At 42.0% G+C, this 18938-nt stretch overlaps 1 protein-coding gene across 1 annotated transcript; it reads right to left on the bottom strand.

The window, feature by feature from the left end:
* Positions 1–15083: 15083 nt before the first annotated feature.
* Positions 15084–16191, bottom strand: DPH3 (diphthamide biosynthesis 3). The gene is made up of 3 exons (XM_057424926.1): positions 16050–16191; positions 15851–15925; positions 15084–15419 (listed from the first exon to the last, which is right to left on the bottom strand). The coding sequence occupies exons 1-3, from the start codon at positions 16155–16157 to the stop codon at positions 15354–15356; spliced, it is 249 nt and encodes an 82-aa protein (XP_057280909.1). The 5' UTR covers positions 16158–16191; the 3' UTR covers positions 15084–15353.
* Positions 16192–18938: the final 2747 nt, after the last annotated feature.

Raw genomic sequence — 18938 nt, 5'->3', positions numbered from 1 at the left:
AAACCAACCAAAAAAAAAAAAAAAAAATCCAAAGGAAAAACATCTATCCCCTATATTTCCTAGTTTCCTTCCTGTATGCCTTTTAAATGGTTGGTTGGTTGGTTGTACCAACCAATTTGTGGTCATTTACACTTTTGCCCCTGTGGTTAGATCCATCAACTAGACTCTTCTCCTCACACAGGTTGTACAAGGGGCTCAACAAAGCATCCCTGCTAAGGGTGCTGGTGTGTTTTCCTCATTTTTGCCCATCTTTCACTCAAAACTAGCAGACAGCAACACTTCGAGCATCACAAAACACACAATTACTTTTAGCTCTGTATTTGGTCAGGGACAACATTTAATTTCTAATTCCCATTGACAAGAGGAAAACATAAGAAAACAATATTTCAGGCAAGCATGAAGGAACAATTTTATCTCTGAAGGCCTCCAAAGTACAGCCTTGGGCAAGAGCAAAGGAATTCCAGCATAACACAAGTAAACATCTTATAGCATAACTCCACCTTTTCCTTTGAATTTGTCAGCCTAGGCATAAGTAGTGCTTTGAGCCAAACCCACCCATGAAGCTGAGATAAAAGGCCAGATTCAAGAACAGGTCACCTTTCAGTTGACAGCGCTTACTAAATAGCCTGGTTTATTCGTCTTCCAGATCACTGGAAATGGAAGAACATAAAAGCCTGAAGTAATCTTCAACTTACTTTTAAACGTAAACCTAGTCGATTCAATCAGTATTGGCAAAGTCTGGGGCTTGTCCTGTTAGGTGAGGTGTCATCACTAGTGCAGGGAAACAGAATAGCAGCATTTGTTCCATGTATTAACCTGAAGTTTGAACAGGGGGAAGGTTAAAGCAACTGTTAGGATAAATCCTGTAGCACAGAAATGTTCAGGGTATCTGTCAGTGCCTCCAGGTCCTCCCTTAGAGACGCTGATGCAGCTGTAATACTGTCTGCTTCCTAAAATGCAATAGCTTCTATTACAGATTTCCCCAGGAAGGAATGGGGTTATGCTGAGGCAATCAGAACAAGGACAGTAACAGCCTAGATTTTCATAACAGTTGGAAGGTGACGTGAGTGAGAGCTTTCAAATTCCGCCTTTGTATCTCATTTGATCTCCAGCAATTTGATTCAAATTACAAATGTATTGGAAGAGTGACTGTGAAATGTGAAAAAGGAGTGTCTTGCAAATACTGGTAACTTGGCTTATGTTTTTCAGCTATGCAAACTGCACACTTCTGCCCTGAATAAAGTATACCAGTGCACAATGAAATGTTGTATTTCTGTCCATTGTGATATGATTGGTCGATGGTTCTTTTTCCTTATGCTCCATAATAGCTGCAAAAGAACCCTGTTGGAAAGCCTCCATTTAGCCATCACATAATGGCCTTACAGGAATGTACAGGAGGATCCTGTCTCCACTCGCTTCTTGGAGGGGGTTTGTCTTTATAGTCCTGTGTCAAAATTCCTATCAAGTTTCAGTGAAAAGGTCTGAATAGGGACTACAGAAGTGGAATCTCTGGAAAGCACAATCCCTGGCACACCATTGAGACAGCTTACAGCTGCTTCTTCACCAGGTGGCTGGGGAGGATGTACTAGAAAAACAGTCTGGCTCCATGACTTGGGGTAACAGGCACAGTGGGGTTGATGTCTTTCTAGCTGCAAATGGTGGGTTAGTTTTTTTTTTAGCAAAACAGCTATCCCACTTGGAGATTATTATGCATTAAATATGGACAGGATTCATCTCTGTTAACTGCAACCCCCTGAAGAACAGCAACAACTAAGTGAATTGTTTAGGCTGCTTCTACTAGTTAGCAGAGACCTCTTCCAAAGGTAATGTATTTAAAGAAGATGGGTCAGTCACTATCTAGAAGCGCTCACTTTCTCTACTGATCAGAGGGAGTCTTAATGATTAATTTAGATGGCATATGTAGCCTTTAAATGGGAGTTAGGTGGAAGGAACATCACCCAGAGGGCACCCAGGCTAAAATCGCTTCCAGGAGCCCAATCCCAGTGCCCACCTCTTTCAGTTCCCCCCAGATCTGGCTTGGGTTCAGGCATAGAGAAGACAGCCAAAACCAGACTTCCTTGCTACCATCTGCAGTTTCCTCAGATAAGCTTACATCCAGCAGCACTCTTCCTAAGATAGCATCTTTGTTCACAGACTGAGAGACCCCACTGTGAGGATGCTGTGTGACTGCGTAACCTCATCCCATCACAGTAAGAACGTGAATTTTCAGAAAAGTCTGTAATATTTTGAAGATGTTAACGCTGTTATTAATGACAAATTTCCTACCTCTTTCTGATGAATAGACTAGAAAGTTACAGCAGAATTTCCACCATACAGAACAGATATAGATGTCAGGATTGTTAGCAAGGTTCTTCTTTTTTGCTTGAACCCAAGGTACATGCAGAGCAGCCTAAAGGCTGAATACAACATTCAGTTTCTAAGTAGCTACACAATGACCTTTGCTAAAGTCCATGCCCTTTGGCAATACTATGATATGTATTTACACTAACAGTAATTTTGTGTTGCAAATTGAGAAAATGGTGAAAATGATCCATTTTTAAAAATATGCATACATAATATATTTAAAAATATTTAATGTATTAGTTATTAGTGATTAGTTAAGATTCCTACCACAAATCTCTCTTCTTTGCCATGTATTTATTAGTCTCTCAGTCTTACACACTGATAAAAAATAATCTAATAATGTAATTTATATTGTCATAGGCATAAACAACCTTTAAAGGATTACATCCTTCAGTGTCATGTTTTTCACAGGATTTTTTTCTCAACTTCTGACCTTAATATGCTACTAGGTGAAAACTGGGGGTTTTACAGTCTCTTTCTCATCATGTAATGTGACATTTATATGAAGAATTTAATTGCAGATATGAAAGAAAATCAGCTGGTACTTCAATACATCAGGAGTTCATCTCTCAAGACTTGGAACATCAGATATTTATATCTTGAGTACAAGCCATTGTGAGGCTGCTTCAAACACAGAGTATTCTGTCAATCACCATTTATACATAGGGTTTGGGATTGAAGGAATGAAAAGGGGTCAAAAGCTGTAGCCAAACTAAAATGTTTAATGCCAAACAGTCCTATAGAGAAGACAGTTCAGTGCATTAGCAGCATCTTCTTTTTCTTTACATTTTATAGTATACACTGCCTGCTTTGCCTGCTTAGAAGTCAAAAGCCAAGCAGTGAACAAAGAGACAGTTTGATAATCACAGTATTTCAAGTGGGCAGACATAAAACTCATCACACCAACTAAAAAGAAGCCTTGCAGTTCTCATTGGCCAAATTTTCTATCTAAAACACTGGCTTTTTGTCATCTTATCTAATTGGTGTATGCGTCATACCCATCAAAAACATCACCTGGGCTGCCAAGAGCTGCTGTTACTTACAAATAAGTCAACAAAGGATATAGCCTGGAAGACCCTCAGTGTGACTGAGGCACAAATGCTTCCTGAGTTTATGTTGTTCAGCTGATGGATCACCATCAGCTCCCCAGTGCTGGCAAGAGCTGCTTCTTCAGGGCAGTGTGCCGTGGATGCCTTTATTTGCAGAAGCAAAGGAAACATTAATTTCCTAGTGCAACACACCGTGCTCAGGCTGCGGTGCCTGTGCAGATATGTGCACATACAGCCTCAGGAACAGAGCCTGGTGCTGGCGCTAAGGAAATAACATTTAGTTTTACATAAACAATGAACAGTTTCAGCTCCAGTTCCTGCTGTTGGAACAACCTCCTGCGTGCAGCCCGGGACAGCACCCCTAAGGTTTCCTAGTGCCAAGAACAACTCTTAAATCAGTGATGCGAGGGACGGCTGAAACAAAACAGGTCTTGACACTGTGAAGTAACTTGATAAGCAGAATAAGTACAAAGAGCCACAATTTGCTAATTACAAGAAAATGCCCATCGTTTCAGAAAAATACAGTATTTTCTAAGTTTTCATTCAACGTTAGGCACTGTAACATGATGCTCAAGCTTGGCAGAAAGTGGTAATTCCATTTTGCAGAATTTCCAGGGTTACTGAGTTCAGTTTGGTTTCAGTATGGAACAAGACCAAGTGTTTCCTTTATTTTCTGAAACAGAGCTGGGATGCTCATTAGAGTCATGATGAGAGAGGTCCCCAGGCCAGGCTGCCCATGGCAAGGTGATGGGCTCCGCTTCCTTGTCATCCCATTGTAAGAAGGAATGTTTTCCTCTGGGATACCTGATGCATTGCTTTCAGCAAGCTGGCAGATTTTGATAAGAAATTGTTTTGCTGGAATTTTCTTTGCCAATGGATTTTATTATTCTTTAGTGAACACGTTTAGAACAATTACATGCTGTCAAAGACTGCAGACTCAGCAGAATGCGAAAAATCAACATTCAAATTTTAATATAATAGAGAAAAATGGCAAATGGGAAAAGCTGGATTTAATTTCAGTTCCCAGGTATGTCCACCCATTTCTTTTTACAGCACTGAAGCACTGTACAGCAAGGCAACAGGGCTACAACAATAACAGCAGCCCCAGGATTATGTTGCAAGTACTGGCTGCTAATGGCATGCCTGGCAGGGAACGCTTTTCTCTAAACTTTCACGCATTCAGGCCATTTGCTTTCTCTTTGCTCTCCTTGGCACCTGGGGTGATTTTTCATCTCTCCCTACGTACAAGAGCAAGCTCTGGCTGGGAAAGGACAAAGCAGGAGACTGAGGATTAAGGAACCAGAAGCAAGTCCTCAAAGCTGCTTCAGCAGCTGCCCTGCTGTTCAGTACCATGGCATTTGATAAACTCTTGGCTGACCCTCGCATTTCACTTGTCAGGTAGATCCAAGCAACCTCAAAGCCATCATCCACAGCTCATCCCTCCCTGTTCTAACTTGGGTGGCATGACAAATTAGCTGTGTATCGCCCAAGTGTAAGCAAAGCGTACCTCCCACTCCTCTAGGGCACGGCAGGAACGCATGAAAATCACTCTGGAACAGAGACAAAGCTAATCTTTTGGGTCCAACAGGCAGATGCTGTTCCTCCAGTGTGCCTAGCACTAACCCATGCTGTCAGCTAACTAATGGGGGGTTTCAGTGACCTGATACTCAGGTCCACCTTGCAAGAATTCTCCAGTGCCAAATACATAGGTATTTCCTTATTGCTTTTTGTGCCTCCTTTTCTTATTATCATTAGGACCTCTAGTGGCAGAACAAGAAAGGGTTTCTAGAAAAGATCATCTTGAAAAGATCTTAACCTGAAAGCAAGACATGAAATACCAGTATGGCCATGAACTCCAGCCAGTAACGAGTGAATGTAGAAGTGCCATTTCTTTAATTAACATCTTGGATATTATCCAGGAAGAGTTATCTCATCTTCTTCCCTCTTGTACAGAATACTGCAGAAGAAGAAACTGAAACGGGCCTCTCCATTTGTGGAGTGCAGAATGCTTTTGTGCTAACCAAAGAAAATTACAGTGCACTGACTTAAAAAAGCGCTACCTTTTCTCCCCTCTGGCACCCCAAAAAACACCCTACTATTATTCTGAGCACAAGCTATCCAAATCCAGGGCTGCTACTGCATAACTCAGTGAAAGACTTTAGTCTGCCAGGAAAATATCTAAGACAAAATATACTTACAGCTACTGTTTTATGCCCGTCAGTAATCTTTTTAGCAAACAGCTATCCTCAATCACTGATCTTACATTATGGGGTTTCAAGGTGACTCTGCAGATGAAGGTTTAACCCCTAATTTTCTGTTTCTCAATAGACTCTTGGCATGATGAACATTGGAACATTGGAAATGTACTGCAGACCATGAAACTCTGTCCCTCCATATAACCCTCATTCTGATCCTTTACAACAAAAAATGGTTGTTTTTTATCTGCAGCCCTTAGGCAGATCATTGCAGCAGTGCCGGTACCATTAACCCCCCACACACCCTGTGTGGATCTGGTTCTGCCAGGCCACCCATTTCCCCCTCTGAACCAAGGAGAATATTAGGCTGTAAAAAGGGCAAGAGCAATTTATACATGCTCCTTTATAGGTCTCATCAGTGCAATTATATTATTAAAAATGTTTAAAGCACACCTGCAAAATAAATAGTCAAATTAAAAAAAAAAACCTTGATGTGGACAATGGCTTGTTCAGCCAGCAAGAACGCAGGAGAGATGGATCCTTTTTCCTTCTTTTTGGCAACAGAATGACAATCCTAATGGAAAACACAGGAGAGCAACTAACAGCATAAGTGGCAGGACAGAGGTTATTTCTCAGACTGTGAGAATGTACAGGTGGTCATTTGATCTACTGAGACCAATACTTCTCTTTTCCTGGCTGGGCATGTCACAAATACGCACAAATCTATTCTTGACGTCTCCTCCCTGCCCTATTTGAGAGGCTCATCTCACTGAGCTTTCTGCTGGACTGGCTATCATGAAAAAAATGGTGGAATTTCCACCAGCAAACCATCTATATTGTGAACTATGGACAGTCTTGGCATTGTCATTTCATGGCAGTCATGAGCAATCAATTACAATATGCTAAATATCAGGGAAAATACTGGAAAGCATCTGCATGGTAAAGGTCTGGATAGTGCAAGAATGAGCAAAAGTAAACAGTATTTCACATTGATAAAACCCATCGGACAGGTTTAAAATACAAGAGTCAACTCAATGAGAAAGCAGAATATTCAAAGTGAGTGGTTTCAGATTTTCTAAAAATGCTATTTTCTAACAGTCATTGTGTCTCCAGGCATGGATGTAGCTCTTCAAATCTCACTGAGGCATTTTGCTTCTCAGTTAGCATTGGACAACTGGCTAGGAGCATCGAGAGTGGGTGTAACACAGTAGGGATGCGTTCAGGTTATGAAGCAAGTTACGGTGATAGAGGTTGAGTCTTATCAAGTCTCTGGAGGGTGTTTTAATAAGAGATTGTATTGCTGCTGAACAAAGTAAGTGAACAGAAAGAATCCAGCACGTATGCACAAAAAGAGAAATCAGACTCATTACTCCCCGAGTAAAGTCCCCTGAAAAATTAAGTTTTGGATGAACAAAACCTACTCACGGATTGGTGCCAAGCACCAGCCTGCGTGGAGGGATTGGGCAGGGTGAGAAATACTGTGATATCTTACATTGACTTCTTCAGAATGAAATTAATAATCTCATAAATACTGACATGCTTCAGCTGACACTTTTGTACCAAACTGAGTTCTATTGATTTAAAATTGCTTCCCCTTTCTCCTATTTTTCAGTTCAGTGAGAGAATAACCAAGAGCAGTTACAGAACGTGCCCTTGGTACTTCAGATACCGCTCTGGTGAGGACTGCATCATGCTCTTAAGAAATCAGGGTTTTGTCTGTGGTTCTGCCTCACCCTGAGCCTCTGATGTGAATGACACCAAAATGCACTTGCCCAGCCTGATCTTTGGCTGACACAGTGAAGCAGCAACCAGACAGAGTCTGAAATATTTATGAGAGAGAGTCATGAAGGGCAGGAACTCCAGAAATCTATTATTTACTGAACACGGTCTTTATTCTCTGCTCATGGGTAATTCATTTAAATTCTGCCCTTCTGTTGGGTGAAGTGGATCTTAAGTAGCATGCCCAAAGCAGCCCGAGTTACTCCAGATTTACACGGCTGTGCTGGATGGCAGGATCTAGCTTGGAGCATTTTATATTAGCCACGTCTCCCCGGGTACTCTGTGCCTAGGGCTCAGAGCATCCCCAGCCAATTTAATCTTCACAGGCTGCCCTTGCAAGGCAACCTGAAAATGTGTTTACAGATCTAGCACAATAATTTCTCACTGCTCGGGTTGATTAACCTGTCAGAAATGCATCTCTCTCTTCAGACCTCTATTTCTGCAGGTGCTCCTGGTATAAACGCCTCAATGGTGCAAAATTGAACTAGACAAAATGTGCAGACTCTTTATTTGGCATGGAAAGAAACCAAGGACACGGCCCTGTTAGGGTTGCAAAAATAAAAAGAGTATGGGGAATTTGGCCTTCCTCAGTGGAAACTCGACATTTGGGTGGCCCTGCTACAGCCTGTGTGGGGCTGGCAGTCACTGTCTCTGAATGAAGAGGCTGCCTTAACCTGGATCGCTATCAAACCCTCCCTCCATGAGACCGTGCATTTGGCAGAGGTACTGACAGAAATTCTCTGGCTGAGAAAGTGCAATCAGATCCTGTTAGGCATAAGATCTTGAGAAAGGGGTCTGTTACTTTCAAATGCTAAGAAAGCCTGACTGCGGTTGTTTGGCATTTTCTCCGGTTGCTGATTTATTTGAATTCTTCAGTTATAAAAATCCCAGACTTGAAAAAACTATCAAGGGAAAAAAAAAAAACAAAAAGCATTTGCAAGGATCAGAGTGTTTTGTAGGGACTATGTTAACTTCTTCAGAGTATATCTTCCATACATTGTCCCATTGCTAGGTTTACTGAGCAAGAAACAAGTTCTCAGATTAATGCCTGACCAAAGAGCTGGGGTGGGGAGAAAGCCCTTTCTCTCAGAAACAGGAGGAGGTGGGCCATGAACCAGCACACTCCCAGGCTGCCCCACCACCATGTGCTCTCAGTGTACATACAGAGCAAACCCTATAGGAAGGGCTTAGGCATCAGCCCTCTGCTGCTCACTTTGCTTCTACAGCAAAACCACATCCCTACCTTACGATGCAGCTTGCAGTGGAGAGAAGCAGTGGCCACAGAAACATATTTTGATGCCCAAGGCAGGATGTCAGCTTGGTGTACCGTCACCTGCTCTCCTCCTGGCCTCTTGTCAAGGGATATTAAAAACAGTCTTGGTTCCAGTTCAAAGGACTGCTTAAACTTCATGAACCATCCCCGCCAGGGCTCATCTTTTGCTGCTTGCCATGTCCTTTTCACAGTCCTATGAGGGGTTGCATTTGCCCATCAGTGTCCCACTGTGCATCATCCCAGAGTGTGGGAATTCTGCTGTTTGTCTCAACAAGAAATGGATTAAGTTCCTGCCTCCACAGCTTTTACTTGCCCAAGGAAAGCTCGCAGGCTATGACCCCGGGCTGCTTGCAAAGCCTGTCAAAAACTATTTGTGTATGGAGAGCACAGCAGCGAATATCACAGTTAAGGCTAAAAGGCAATTCTATGCCAAGCTCCTTCTAGGTCACTGACTTCCTAAGGGTATTCTTCCAAGAAATAGCTTTATCTTGAGTAGTTCTGCATGAGAAGAGAGATTGTGAGTTAGTATTAACCCCTTCTTCAAAAGGAAAAGCAAGAGCTCTTCACTCTAGCACATTCATCACCCATGATTTATTCAGGGTAAGAATTTGCCTCCCTACCCTTACCCAGACCAGTATTAGAAAATCTATCCATTAGCTGCAGGGCAGAGCTGGGGATGGAATGGGACCAAAGAGACCCTTGGTCTGCCGTGGGACAGTCAGTTCTGCTCTGATGGACTTACCTGGTGTGCTGGCACAGTTCATCTCAGCCTCTAGGAGAGCAGCTTTCTTTACTAACTCTGAAATGGCGCTCTGACAGTTGGTTTGTCTGTATCTCTGCCTCATGACTGTTTCCATATCTAAATTCAAAGTCTGGTTCTCCTTACCAAGCTAAGGGATGTACACCAGAATCCACCAACACAGTAATACCTCTGCTATGCACTGCACTGGGGGGTCACAGAAGCCTCTGCATAACAGTAGTCAAATAAGTGTATTCTACCACAATGACAGAAAAGGTAGGATATGTAAGGGTCATATTTTACCTACTACTTTCTATATTTCTATAATCTTAAAATCTGTTACAAGCTACAAAACCGGTCCTCTGTCATGGTGTGATATGATACATTCATGCTGCAGTACACCAGCTCTGTTAGAGGTCATCGTCTGAAAGATCGAATAAATACCAAACAATATTTACATTGGCTTTGCGTAGGTATGTGATTTCCAGAGAAAGATGCAACAATGGGCCTATGATCAGACACAGGCAGAAATGAGAACTGTTGAGCAGTACCTATCTCAGTGTATTAAATACTAAATAAAACCCCCCAAAAATTCCCTTGAAAAATCTGATTTTTCCTAGGGGATGCAAAATCCTTATTCTTCCTAAGATTATACCAGAAACTCATATTTTGTAAATACCATAGGACTACACACAAAAGATCATGCTCAAAAACATTTCAGCTATTTAGTGTTCAGGTGAACTGGAATAACTTTTACTTGAAATAACAAACATGTCAAAAAAAGTTGTTTTCCAACTACAACTAAGACCAAAGTAAAATCATTTACTGTGGAGCAGAAACAGCACAAACAGGGCTCTGAAGGAGTGACTTACAGCTAAGTGTATTGCCAGCTCCTGTTAGTTTTACTCCGAGTCTTATGATAGTTGGATCTTTTCCTAGAGCAACAGCTTCAGCATTCAAACAACACAATAAGGATCTTGGCTTTGACTTAAAAGTAAAAAAGGACCACCACATAACAGAAAAGAAAATCTTGGTAGCAAAATGAAAACACAATCCCTAAGAGCTTCAGTATGAAATAATGAATTTAAAAGACTTTTTTAATACTACTATTTTAAGACAGACTTGGGATCTTCAGGGGCCCAACTCATCCATTTTGAAAGCTTGGTTTCAGCAACATCAACGAATTGACTGAAAATCTGTCGGGGAAGTGACTGGGAAAAAAACCTGCATTAATCACAAGAAATGAAAATACAGAAGAGAGCAAACAGAGAAGATGCTTAGGTAGCTACATATATATGGGGCAAATACTCATTAAGTTATTACTACTCTGTGAATACAAAATAAATCACTTGTCCACTAGGAGAAACAGAGCAGGCATAATATTGTAATACTCATGAGTTAGTCTAGATGCTTCCTTTGGAAATGTTTCACAGCATGACCTGTTACCTGGGTGTCTCAAAAGTCTCCTTCTCAATTACACAGCTGCCCACAGCAATATCACACATATTTCAAATTATTCCCTTAGATCACCATATACCAGCACAGCTCTTCTCCTCCCCAGAGAAAACCAAAAATGGAGGCAGACATTGAAAGTGAAGAGAAAGGGCCTGGAGGGCTATTTCTGCCTCAGAGCATGCTGGTGGACACTGTAATACAGCTACTGTCTCAAGAAAAAAGAAAACAAAACCCAGAGGAAGAGCACTAAAGAACTCTGAGAGCCCCACTTTCTGCTTCATCTGGTTAAAGTGCCAGATTTGCATGTTGCAGCACATAACCTAATGTGGAAAATACCAATCTGCTGTTCAGTTGGGTTGTTTTAGAAAGACAATTCTTACAGTAGCTATGGTGATTGCCTGCTCGGCTGGACAATGGCACTGCTGGCTGGGGCAGCTCTGCTGCTGACCTTGGAGCACCCTGAGCCTCCAGAACAAGGTTCTCCTGGGTCACTGTGCACAGCCACAGGGTAAGCAGCAAGGCAGTGATATCCCATGTGACAGGAAGCCTGTGTGGACTGGTGAGCTGCCAAAAATTCTGGAGAGGCAATCTGGCATGCAAACAGAGTGAAATGGTGAAGGCAAGGGGTAGGAAACAGTGATGACAGGTCACTTAAGCTTCTACCTTTTCAGCTAGTCCCTTTTGACCCACTTCCTCCCTGGCTGCAGGTGACATTGACAGCTGTTTTCCAGCTCAGCACAGCGGCTGTCAGTCGTTGCCTCTGTCACTCATAAAGTTTGACAAGTTTCAGAGCTGATGAGCCCAGCACCTTCAACATTACACAGGAAACCTCCGTCTCCTCCATGCCACAGCTACTATGGAGAGACACTACGAAATCAGCATTTTAAGTTACCGGGAAGAAGAATCAAAGCTATGTCCTAACTAACTATAAAGAGAAAGCAATCCACAAGGAACTATAGTAGAAGAAAACCACAGCAAACATTTGCTACTATATCTTAAATCCTCTCTGTAAAAAAATTTTTAAGAAGTTTGCAGTGTAACAAATATCCACCCCTACAGTTAGCCTGTTCTGAACATCAAACTGGAATAGAGAGAAATGGGGTATATGAAAACTGTTTTGCTTAGTGACAATATATAGTTGTCAGTTCACTTTCTTCACTGAAATTCTGAAATTAATCAGTATCTGCTTCTTGGTAAACAGACTCATAATCTATGTAATGATCTGTATTACATGGATTATAGATTACATGTTCTACAAAGGGCTTTTTTTTTTTTTTGATTGATGCTGAGGACCAAAATTAAATGTCACGATGGAGGGAAGAACTGTTGACGTATTTATATCAGGGTCCTTCAGGACATCACTATTTCCCCAGCGTACAGACAAATGGAACAAGTGCCACATCTGAAGTTGGTGGCCTTATGACCTCAGCTCTTGGGGGTCCAGAGTCTCTGTCATGACTTATAGAGCAACTATTCGTCCAGAGTCTCTGTCATGACTTATAGAGCAACTATTCAAGACTAATCATGTATGCCACTGATATACAGGCACAACGAGCCAAAAGTACATGACCTTCCCAGCAAGCGTCTTTGAAATGCAAAGGATCTGACTGCTTAGAGAAGCAGAGCCTCTTTAGTTTAATGAAAAGCAAATTTCATTTCTTCCCATGAAATTGTTGCCACAGTATATTACTTGTTTTCAAAATTATCCAGGAGTTTTGTGTTATTTAACAACATTGGCAATTTTAGAGCTTAAGTATCTGAAACTGATAATAAGTTGTTCTACCCTCTCTAATCTCTAATAAATACAACTTACTCCATTAACGTTCATGTGATATTGTTTTCATCACACAGCACTCGTCCACGCAGAGTCAAGGACCTAATCAAATACATAATCAATCAACCTGCTTGTCAGACACAAACAGCAAGCAAAAGGCTTCTTTGTGTCCTCCACAATTGCCTTTTTAGAAAACAAGTGAACCATTGGTCTGTAAGAACATGCAATACATCAGTAACGCACAAGGGGCCTGAATGCTCCCTGTGGTGCTGTGAAGAAACCTTGTGACTGAATTCCAGAAGAGGAACATTTCGATGAGTTCCTCAGATTGCCCTGACTGCTGCTTTGGAATTACACAGTATGGATTTTTTTTTTAAAGCTGGCTGCAATCACTGGAGTCAAAAGCTTCTCACAAGTTAACAAAAGTAAGCAGCTCTTTGGCTTTAGCACCACTGAGCTCTCACAAACTCTGTTGCTACAGAATTCCACTCCTTTCTGCAGAGCAGAAGGGAAAGCAACAAAACAGCTTAACAGTTTTTAAACATCTCTCTTGGATTCCCAAAGACCAACAAGAGAGATACATGACATCCATCCTTGTTTTGCCTCATTTCCTGGGGGGGACAGCAACTACTTCTTGAGATTCTCAAGATGCTGCAACGAGACTGAGGTGTGAGCAATTTATGTGAGCAGATGTGGCTATATCCTTTCCTAACAGCATCAGCCACAATACTTTACCGTTGTTACACTGTAAAAAAGCTCCAGAAAAGCAAACACAATGCATACCTATTAAAGCATTAATATATACTACATAACTAAATAACTTTAATGTACATATAAATTGCATTATACAACTTGGATCCTACTCCTACTTGGTAAGAGTATGTTTACCATGAAACCTTCAGCACTGACAGTACCAACTGATGATCTGAAGTAATTAATTTTGCCAAAATTAATCTTTAAAAAGTCATTCCCTGTATTTTAGACGAGTGGGGAACACTACAGAGAATCACTTCAAAGCTTTCATTAGCACATGCCAAATAAAATTCAATTGATAAACACTTTTTAAAAGCAGGTGGGAATCCAACCTTACGGTGTATAAATAAATCTCTGTGCAAGTTTCATAGGTCTTTATGACAACACCTTAATCTTCGTTATAAACATTAAATTCAGTCAAATTACTTCTGTAAAATCCATGCACCTTTGGAGATACTACACCTTGCAATTTATTTTGATGTAGTTATGTCAGACATTCCCTGATGTCCCATTTGAAACTTACTCAGTTTTATGTAGAATACTTGTGCAAAAATCCTTACTATATTCATGCAATAGAAATGTGAACAGAGATTAAATAGGGTTCCTGTAAATTTTCTTTATAGCATCCCTTAATAGACTGAAACACTGTGTTAACTAAGCTGAAGAAATTCCAGTATCACAGACTCACAGAATCTATGAATCATTACCACAGCAGCAATTCAACACCTCTGGAAATCACTGTGGCTGGTGCACAAGCAGAATAAGCAATGGCCCATTATAAGGACTGGTGTAGTCTTAAATATCTTTATTTAAATAGACAAAATAAATATTTGATAAAAGATAGCTAACCAAAGTACCACAGTTGTTTGGGGTTTTTTGAAGCAGATACCAAAGTAACGCGAGTGCCACCTCCTGGTTTAAGCATGAAAACACTTTGGGTTGTGCACTTCTACCTGAAGGGTATAGTTTTGGTTTTTTTTTCTTTGTTTTCTTCCCCAACTTTAAAAAATAAATAAAAAAATTGACTCTTCATCTTCAACATTCACAGAATGTTGGAAGAACCAAACAGTTAAACACAAGAAATTAGTAAGATTTGCTTAATGTTATTGCCTGAAGCAAAAATAACTGTATAAATGCTGCACAAGTATTTTTCCCCAAATTTAACTTCACAGATGTCAAATCCTACTAAAACACATGAATGACCACAATTTTAAATAAATACTTAAGTGCAGTGGCTTGAAGTAGTCTTGGTGTTAATGTACTTTTGAGTATATACTTCCAACTCCTTTTTACCTTAAAAAATTATTTTTATCAGTTAAGAGAAATGCATGCATCTCCTAGCCAGGAAGTCACAGAACCTCACAAAGGAAGGCTGAGGAATTCAGTAAACGCACTACTACAAATGGCACAAAGAACTGCAGTCCAGTTTATATCTGCTGCAAGTCAAATCACAAAGTTGTTGAGAAAACATGGGTAAATTTCTGTCCACTCTGAGTTCAAGTATCAGCCCGCACCCTGGGTGATGCCACACTATGTCAAAGTGGCATCACATCCTCTGGACTTTTAAATTTTGTTTCCCAGTATTTTTCAGCTCTCTGTGCCATTTCATACTGCTACATGCCCAAAGCCTTCTTTTATCCACAGGCTAAGAAGCCATGCTAGACAAATGTCATAATTTCACAACCCCACACACTTCTATGTGTTGACTTGCTGTCATAATTCAATCATAATCCTCAAGTATTCTGGAATACATATGGCAGCTCATATATTTTTAAAATGTAAAACCCCTTTGAACAAAAGCCATTCACGTGCTTTATGTCCCAAAACATTCTTATTCAAATTATGAAGACAGACAGTTATTGCACTTGTATTTTACAGCAGCGAGCACTTCCAGGAGGAAAACCATGTCTCTTTCTGCAGTTGCCGTCCCGATACTTTCTTATGCTAAAGCAGTAACAGTTCATGATGTCCATCAGCACTTTATCAATTCCTTGTTTGGCAGAGGTTCTGCAATGACTTCATCACGCATGAACTGCTCCTAAAGACAGCAAGTAAAGTTTTAGCTGATTTTCATTATTTCTGGAGCTCCTCTCCCCCACAGAAAACACCAGACACCGATTCTGCTTTCTAGCCTGGGTATAACTGCTATAAATTTGTCTCCCAAAACATGAAAGCCACAGCATCCCCACTAGGTATGAAAAGCAACCTGACAGGTTCACAAGTACAAGGCTACATGTCAGGGTCATAAATACATCTATGCTAGGGTCACAGATAGCTCTCAGAACCGCAGAGATTGTTTTGCCTGTTTTCCGCCCCATGCTCCCACAGCCCTATCCAGTGTGTACCAGGCACTTCTCAAACCTGCTGTTGCGCTTTCTTCAGAGGACAGCGAGCCGGAGCCCGGCTTGGCAGGCCTGGCGCCATGGAAGCAGGCCGCCCCGCGCCCAGCAACCTCCGTCCGGCACCCACCTGATCGTAAATGACGCGCAGGATCAGGGAGCAGCTGGGGCAGGTGGCCACGTCCTCGCCGTTCTCCAGGTCCTCCTGCAAAACCCCCGGGACGGCAGTCACCGGCCCATGCCTGCTCACAGACCCACGGGCCCCGCGGCCTAACACTGCTCCATCCCTCCCCCCGCCGCCTCCCGCGTCCCTACGCGGCCACCATTACCCGCGTGATGAGGAAGCGGTCCCCGCAGGGGCACGGGTAGCTGTAGGTCTCGGTCTCCTCATCGTACTCGAAGTCCTCAATCTCCACCTCATCGTGGAACACCGACATGGCGGCCGCGGGGGGGGAGGCGCGCCGGAAGCGGCGCGGCTGCGGCCGGGACGGGGAGGGGAGGGGCGGGGCGAGAGACCGGCATCACGTGATGCGTCGGCGGGTAGGGGTCCCGCGGCGGAGGTTGGGAGTCCGTTCGGTTGGGTTGGGTTGGGTTGGGTTGGGTTGGGTTGGGTTGGGTTGGGTTGGGCTCGGCTCGGCTCGGCTCGGCTCGGCTGTGGGACCCTTCTTGGTCTGTTCGGGTGCCAGGGCCGGACGCGCTGTGCGGCCTCTGGAAGCGCTGCAGCCGCTTCCCGACAGGTGCCCTCCTCTGCACGGCCTTGCCTGCTCCTCGTCCGGGAGGCGCAGAGCGGGGTTCTGTGGTAGCTGAGGCGGGGCGGCAGCAGTCCTTGTCAGGACAGCCGCGACCTTGTCAAGGGGAAAAGCTGCTCTGGGTGGTGACCTGTCCAGAGGGGTGTCTCTTACCAGCCTATGTGCGTGCTCCTGGTGAAAGATTCCCTATCCTGCTTGCTTAAGCGTGCTTGCTTCCCCCTCAGCACTCGCTTGGCTGTAGTTTACGTAGTAATTTTCTCTTTGGTGTGGCACAGGTTAACTAAAAGTAGCTCTCTCCCTTCAGATAATACTGACGTAGGACTGACCAAAAGAAGAGATGCAGTTCTACATCTCAAGCGATACTAACCCAGGGCCAGTGGGTCAGAGGATAAGGAGCATGAGTGAATTGCTTGATTTTACGTGAGGAGAAAAGTCATATACAAACGCAGCACCCATTTCTGTCTGTGGAGGAAAGGAAAGAGGGAGTATTTAGAGTGGCTATTTCTGTAAGGACTTGGGTAAGAAGAGAATAAAACTTAAAGGGAGAACATCCCTCTGGACAGGAGCTTGGGAGGCCGAAGCACTGTGCTTGAAGGGCAGGGAAGTGCTGAGGGGATGGATGAGCGGAGAAGGTTGCAGAGGTGATATGGGGGTGAGGCAGTTCATGCTCTTTAAAGGCATGACTCGTGTATGGCAAAGGAGAACCAGGATTTATTAAAAGAGATTTTGGAATGTATTACTTGCAGAGGAAAAATTACAACTAATTTTTATTGTGACTTTGAGGATTGGAGCGTAATTGATGATAATGTAAATGGAACAAGTATCTTGAACTACTGTTCTAGAGTTATTTTAATTTACGGTAGAATCTCACTCTTAAAATAGTCTGTATCAATAGGATCTTTCAGGTTTGACTTCAGAGTTGTAGCTGCTACAGTAAAATAAGTCTGACATTTTGTTTTTAGTGTTACGTATTGATACTGAACTTTTGTTTGGGGTTTTTTGCATTTTCATGTGTAGAACTGAACACACTTGCTTCTTCAAGTGGTAGCAGGGGAAATGAAAATGAGGCCGGCCTTAAGTGACTGTCAACCTTGGCAGCAGCATGAAACGAAATGTGTGAAATACACAATCAAGAACCTTTGTGCTGGATTTTAAAGTTAGCCCACTTAATTTACCAGCAGATGTCGCTGCATTTAGTAGAAACTGACTGCAGAAAGGGTTTGGAAGAATTTAGAAAGAAAGAAAGAAAGTAGATCTCATTCTTTTGCCTCCAAAGCAAAGCATCAGGCATTATGTGGTTCATTTTGATGTTGTGGTGATTTAATTAAAGTCGTGGCTCTTGGTGTAAACAACTTACATAAGAATGACCACTTTCAAATCTGGTTCGTTTTTACTTTGAATTAGTTAATGTGATAGAGTGAAAAGCTTGAAATCACAACTCAAAAGTGAGAAGCCTAAAAAAAGATTACATAGATGGATATAACCAAGATGTGCTACCTGGTCATAAAATGATCTCATGAATTTAAGTAACTCAGTGATGTTTGAGCATTCTGGATTTACAGACTGAACATGCTGAGATAGAGGAATGCGGTTTCTTCACTGGATGTGTACTTCCCTTGCTAAAATATTTCAAGATTGTTAATACTTTTGTATCAATAGTTTCTGCACATTTGTGTGTAGAAAATGCTAAAATGTTTAAATAGAGTACTCTGTGTATGCTGTGGGGAAAAATAAAACAAGTAATTTTGCTCACTGCTGGTAGAATAATTTTAAATACTGCTGCTTTGAAAAGTTGCAAGCTGCTGTGGAATTAAATGCTAAAAAGCTATTAAAAATTATGGGCAGTTAAAAGCTGCAGGAAGTACTTATGCTTGAAAGTGGGCATTTTGAGCACTTACAGTAAATGTATTCCATTTCTGAGCACACTGATTTATGAAAGCTCTGCCTCCCATTTGTACATGATTACAAACAGACAAATTACTGAGTGACCAGCCAATGCAGCTGTTAGTGAAAGCCCAGAGAGTATAGGCCTGATTAGTTAAACAGGCTGGATCGTTGCCATTTCAGAGGATTCAAGATGAAAAACAAAAACATTTTGAAAATAAATTACATGCTTTAAAACAGTGTGGGAAAGGACATGTAACTGGAAGTAAAAGGTTAAGAGTGCTTTAAAGAAGCAAGGGGACTGCATCATAGAAGTAATAGAATTTGATAGGTGGTGATAATACGATAGAGAATCATGCTAATCCACTTCAGGAAAAACAAAGGCATATTTACAGGCAATGAGAAATATCTCTTGGCTTACTATGAACCTTTTCCTACACTTGGTAAATGAGGGGTGTTTCTGACTTTGTTTGGATATTGTATGTGTCAGTTTCTCTGTCAGAGCTGTATTTGAGTATGCAGTTTTGAAGCTTCACACCATGTGTCCATTGCAGTGCATGTAAGTCTCTGCCACTTGCTTAACTG

Source organism: Pezoporus wallicus, unplaced genomic scaffold, assembly GCF_028554395.1.
Source record: "Pezoporus wallicus isolate ANWC-B61680 ecotype Strahan unplaced genomic scaffold, APGP_CSIRO_Pwel_v1 contig_3181, whole genome shotgun sequence".
Classification (NCBI taxonomy): domain Eukaryota; kingdom Metazoa; phylum Chordata; class Aves; order Psittaciformes; family Psittacidae; genus Pezoporus; species Pezoporus wallicus.
Note: the sequence above shows the minus strand (reverse complement) of the source record. Positions and strands in the feature narration are given on the sequence as shown.

Excerpts from the sequence above, each read along its gene's own strand:
- DPH3 (XM_057424926.1), bottom strand. The coding sequence starts at position 16,157 with ATGTCGGTGTTCCACGATGAGGTGGAGATTGAGGACTTCGAGTACGAT. Across the intron at positions 15,926-16,049 it reads ACCGCTTCCTCATCACGCGG|GAGGACCTGGAGAACGGCGA; the intron begins GTAATGGTGGCC and ends GGGGTTTTGCAG. Across the intron at positions 15,420-15,850 it reads TGCGCGTCATTTACGATCAG|GAGCAGTTCATGCGTGATGA; the intron begins GTGGGTGCCGGA and ends TGCTGTCTTTAG.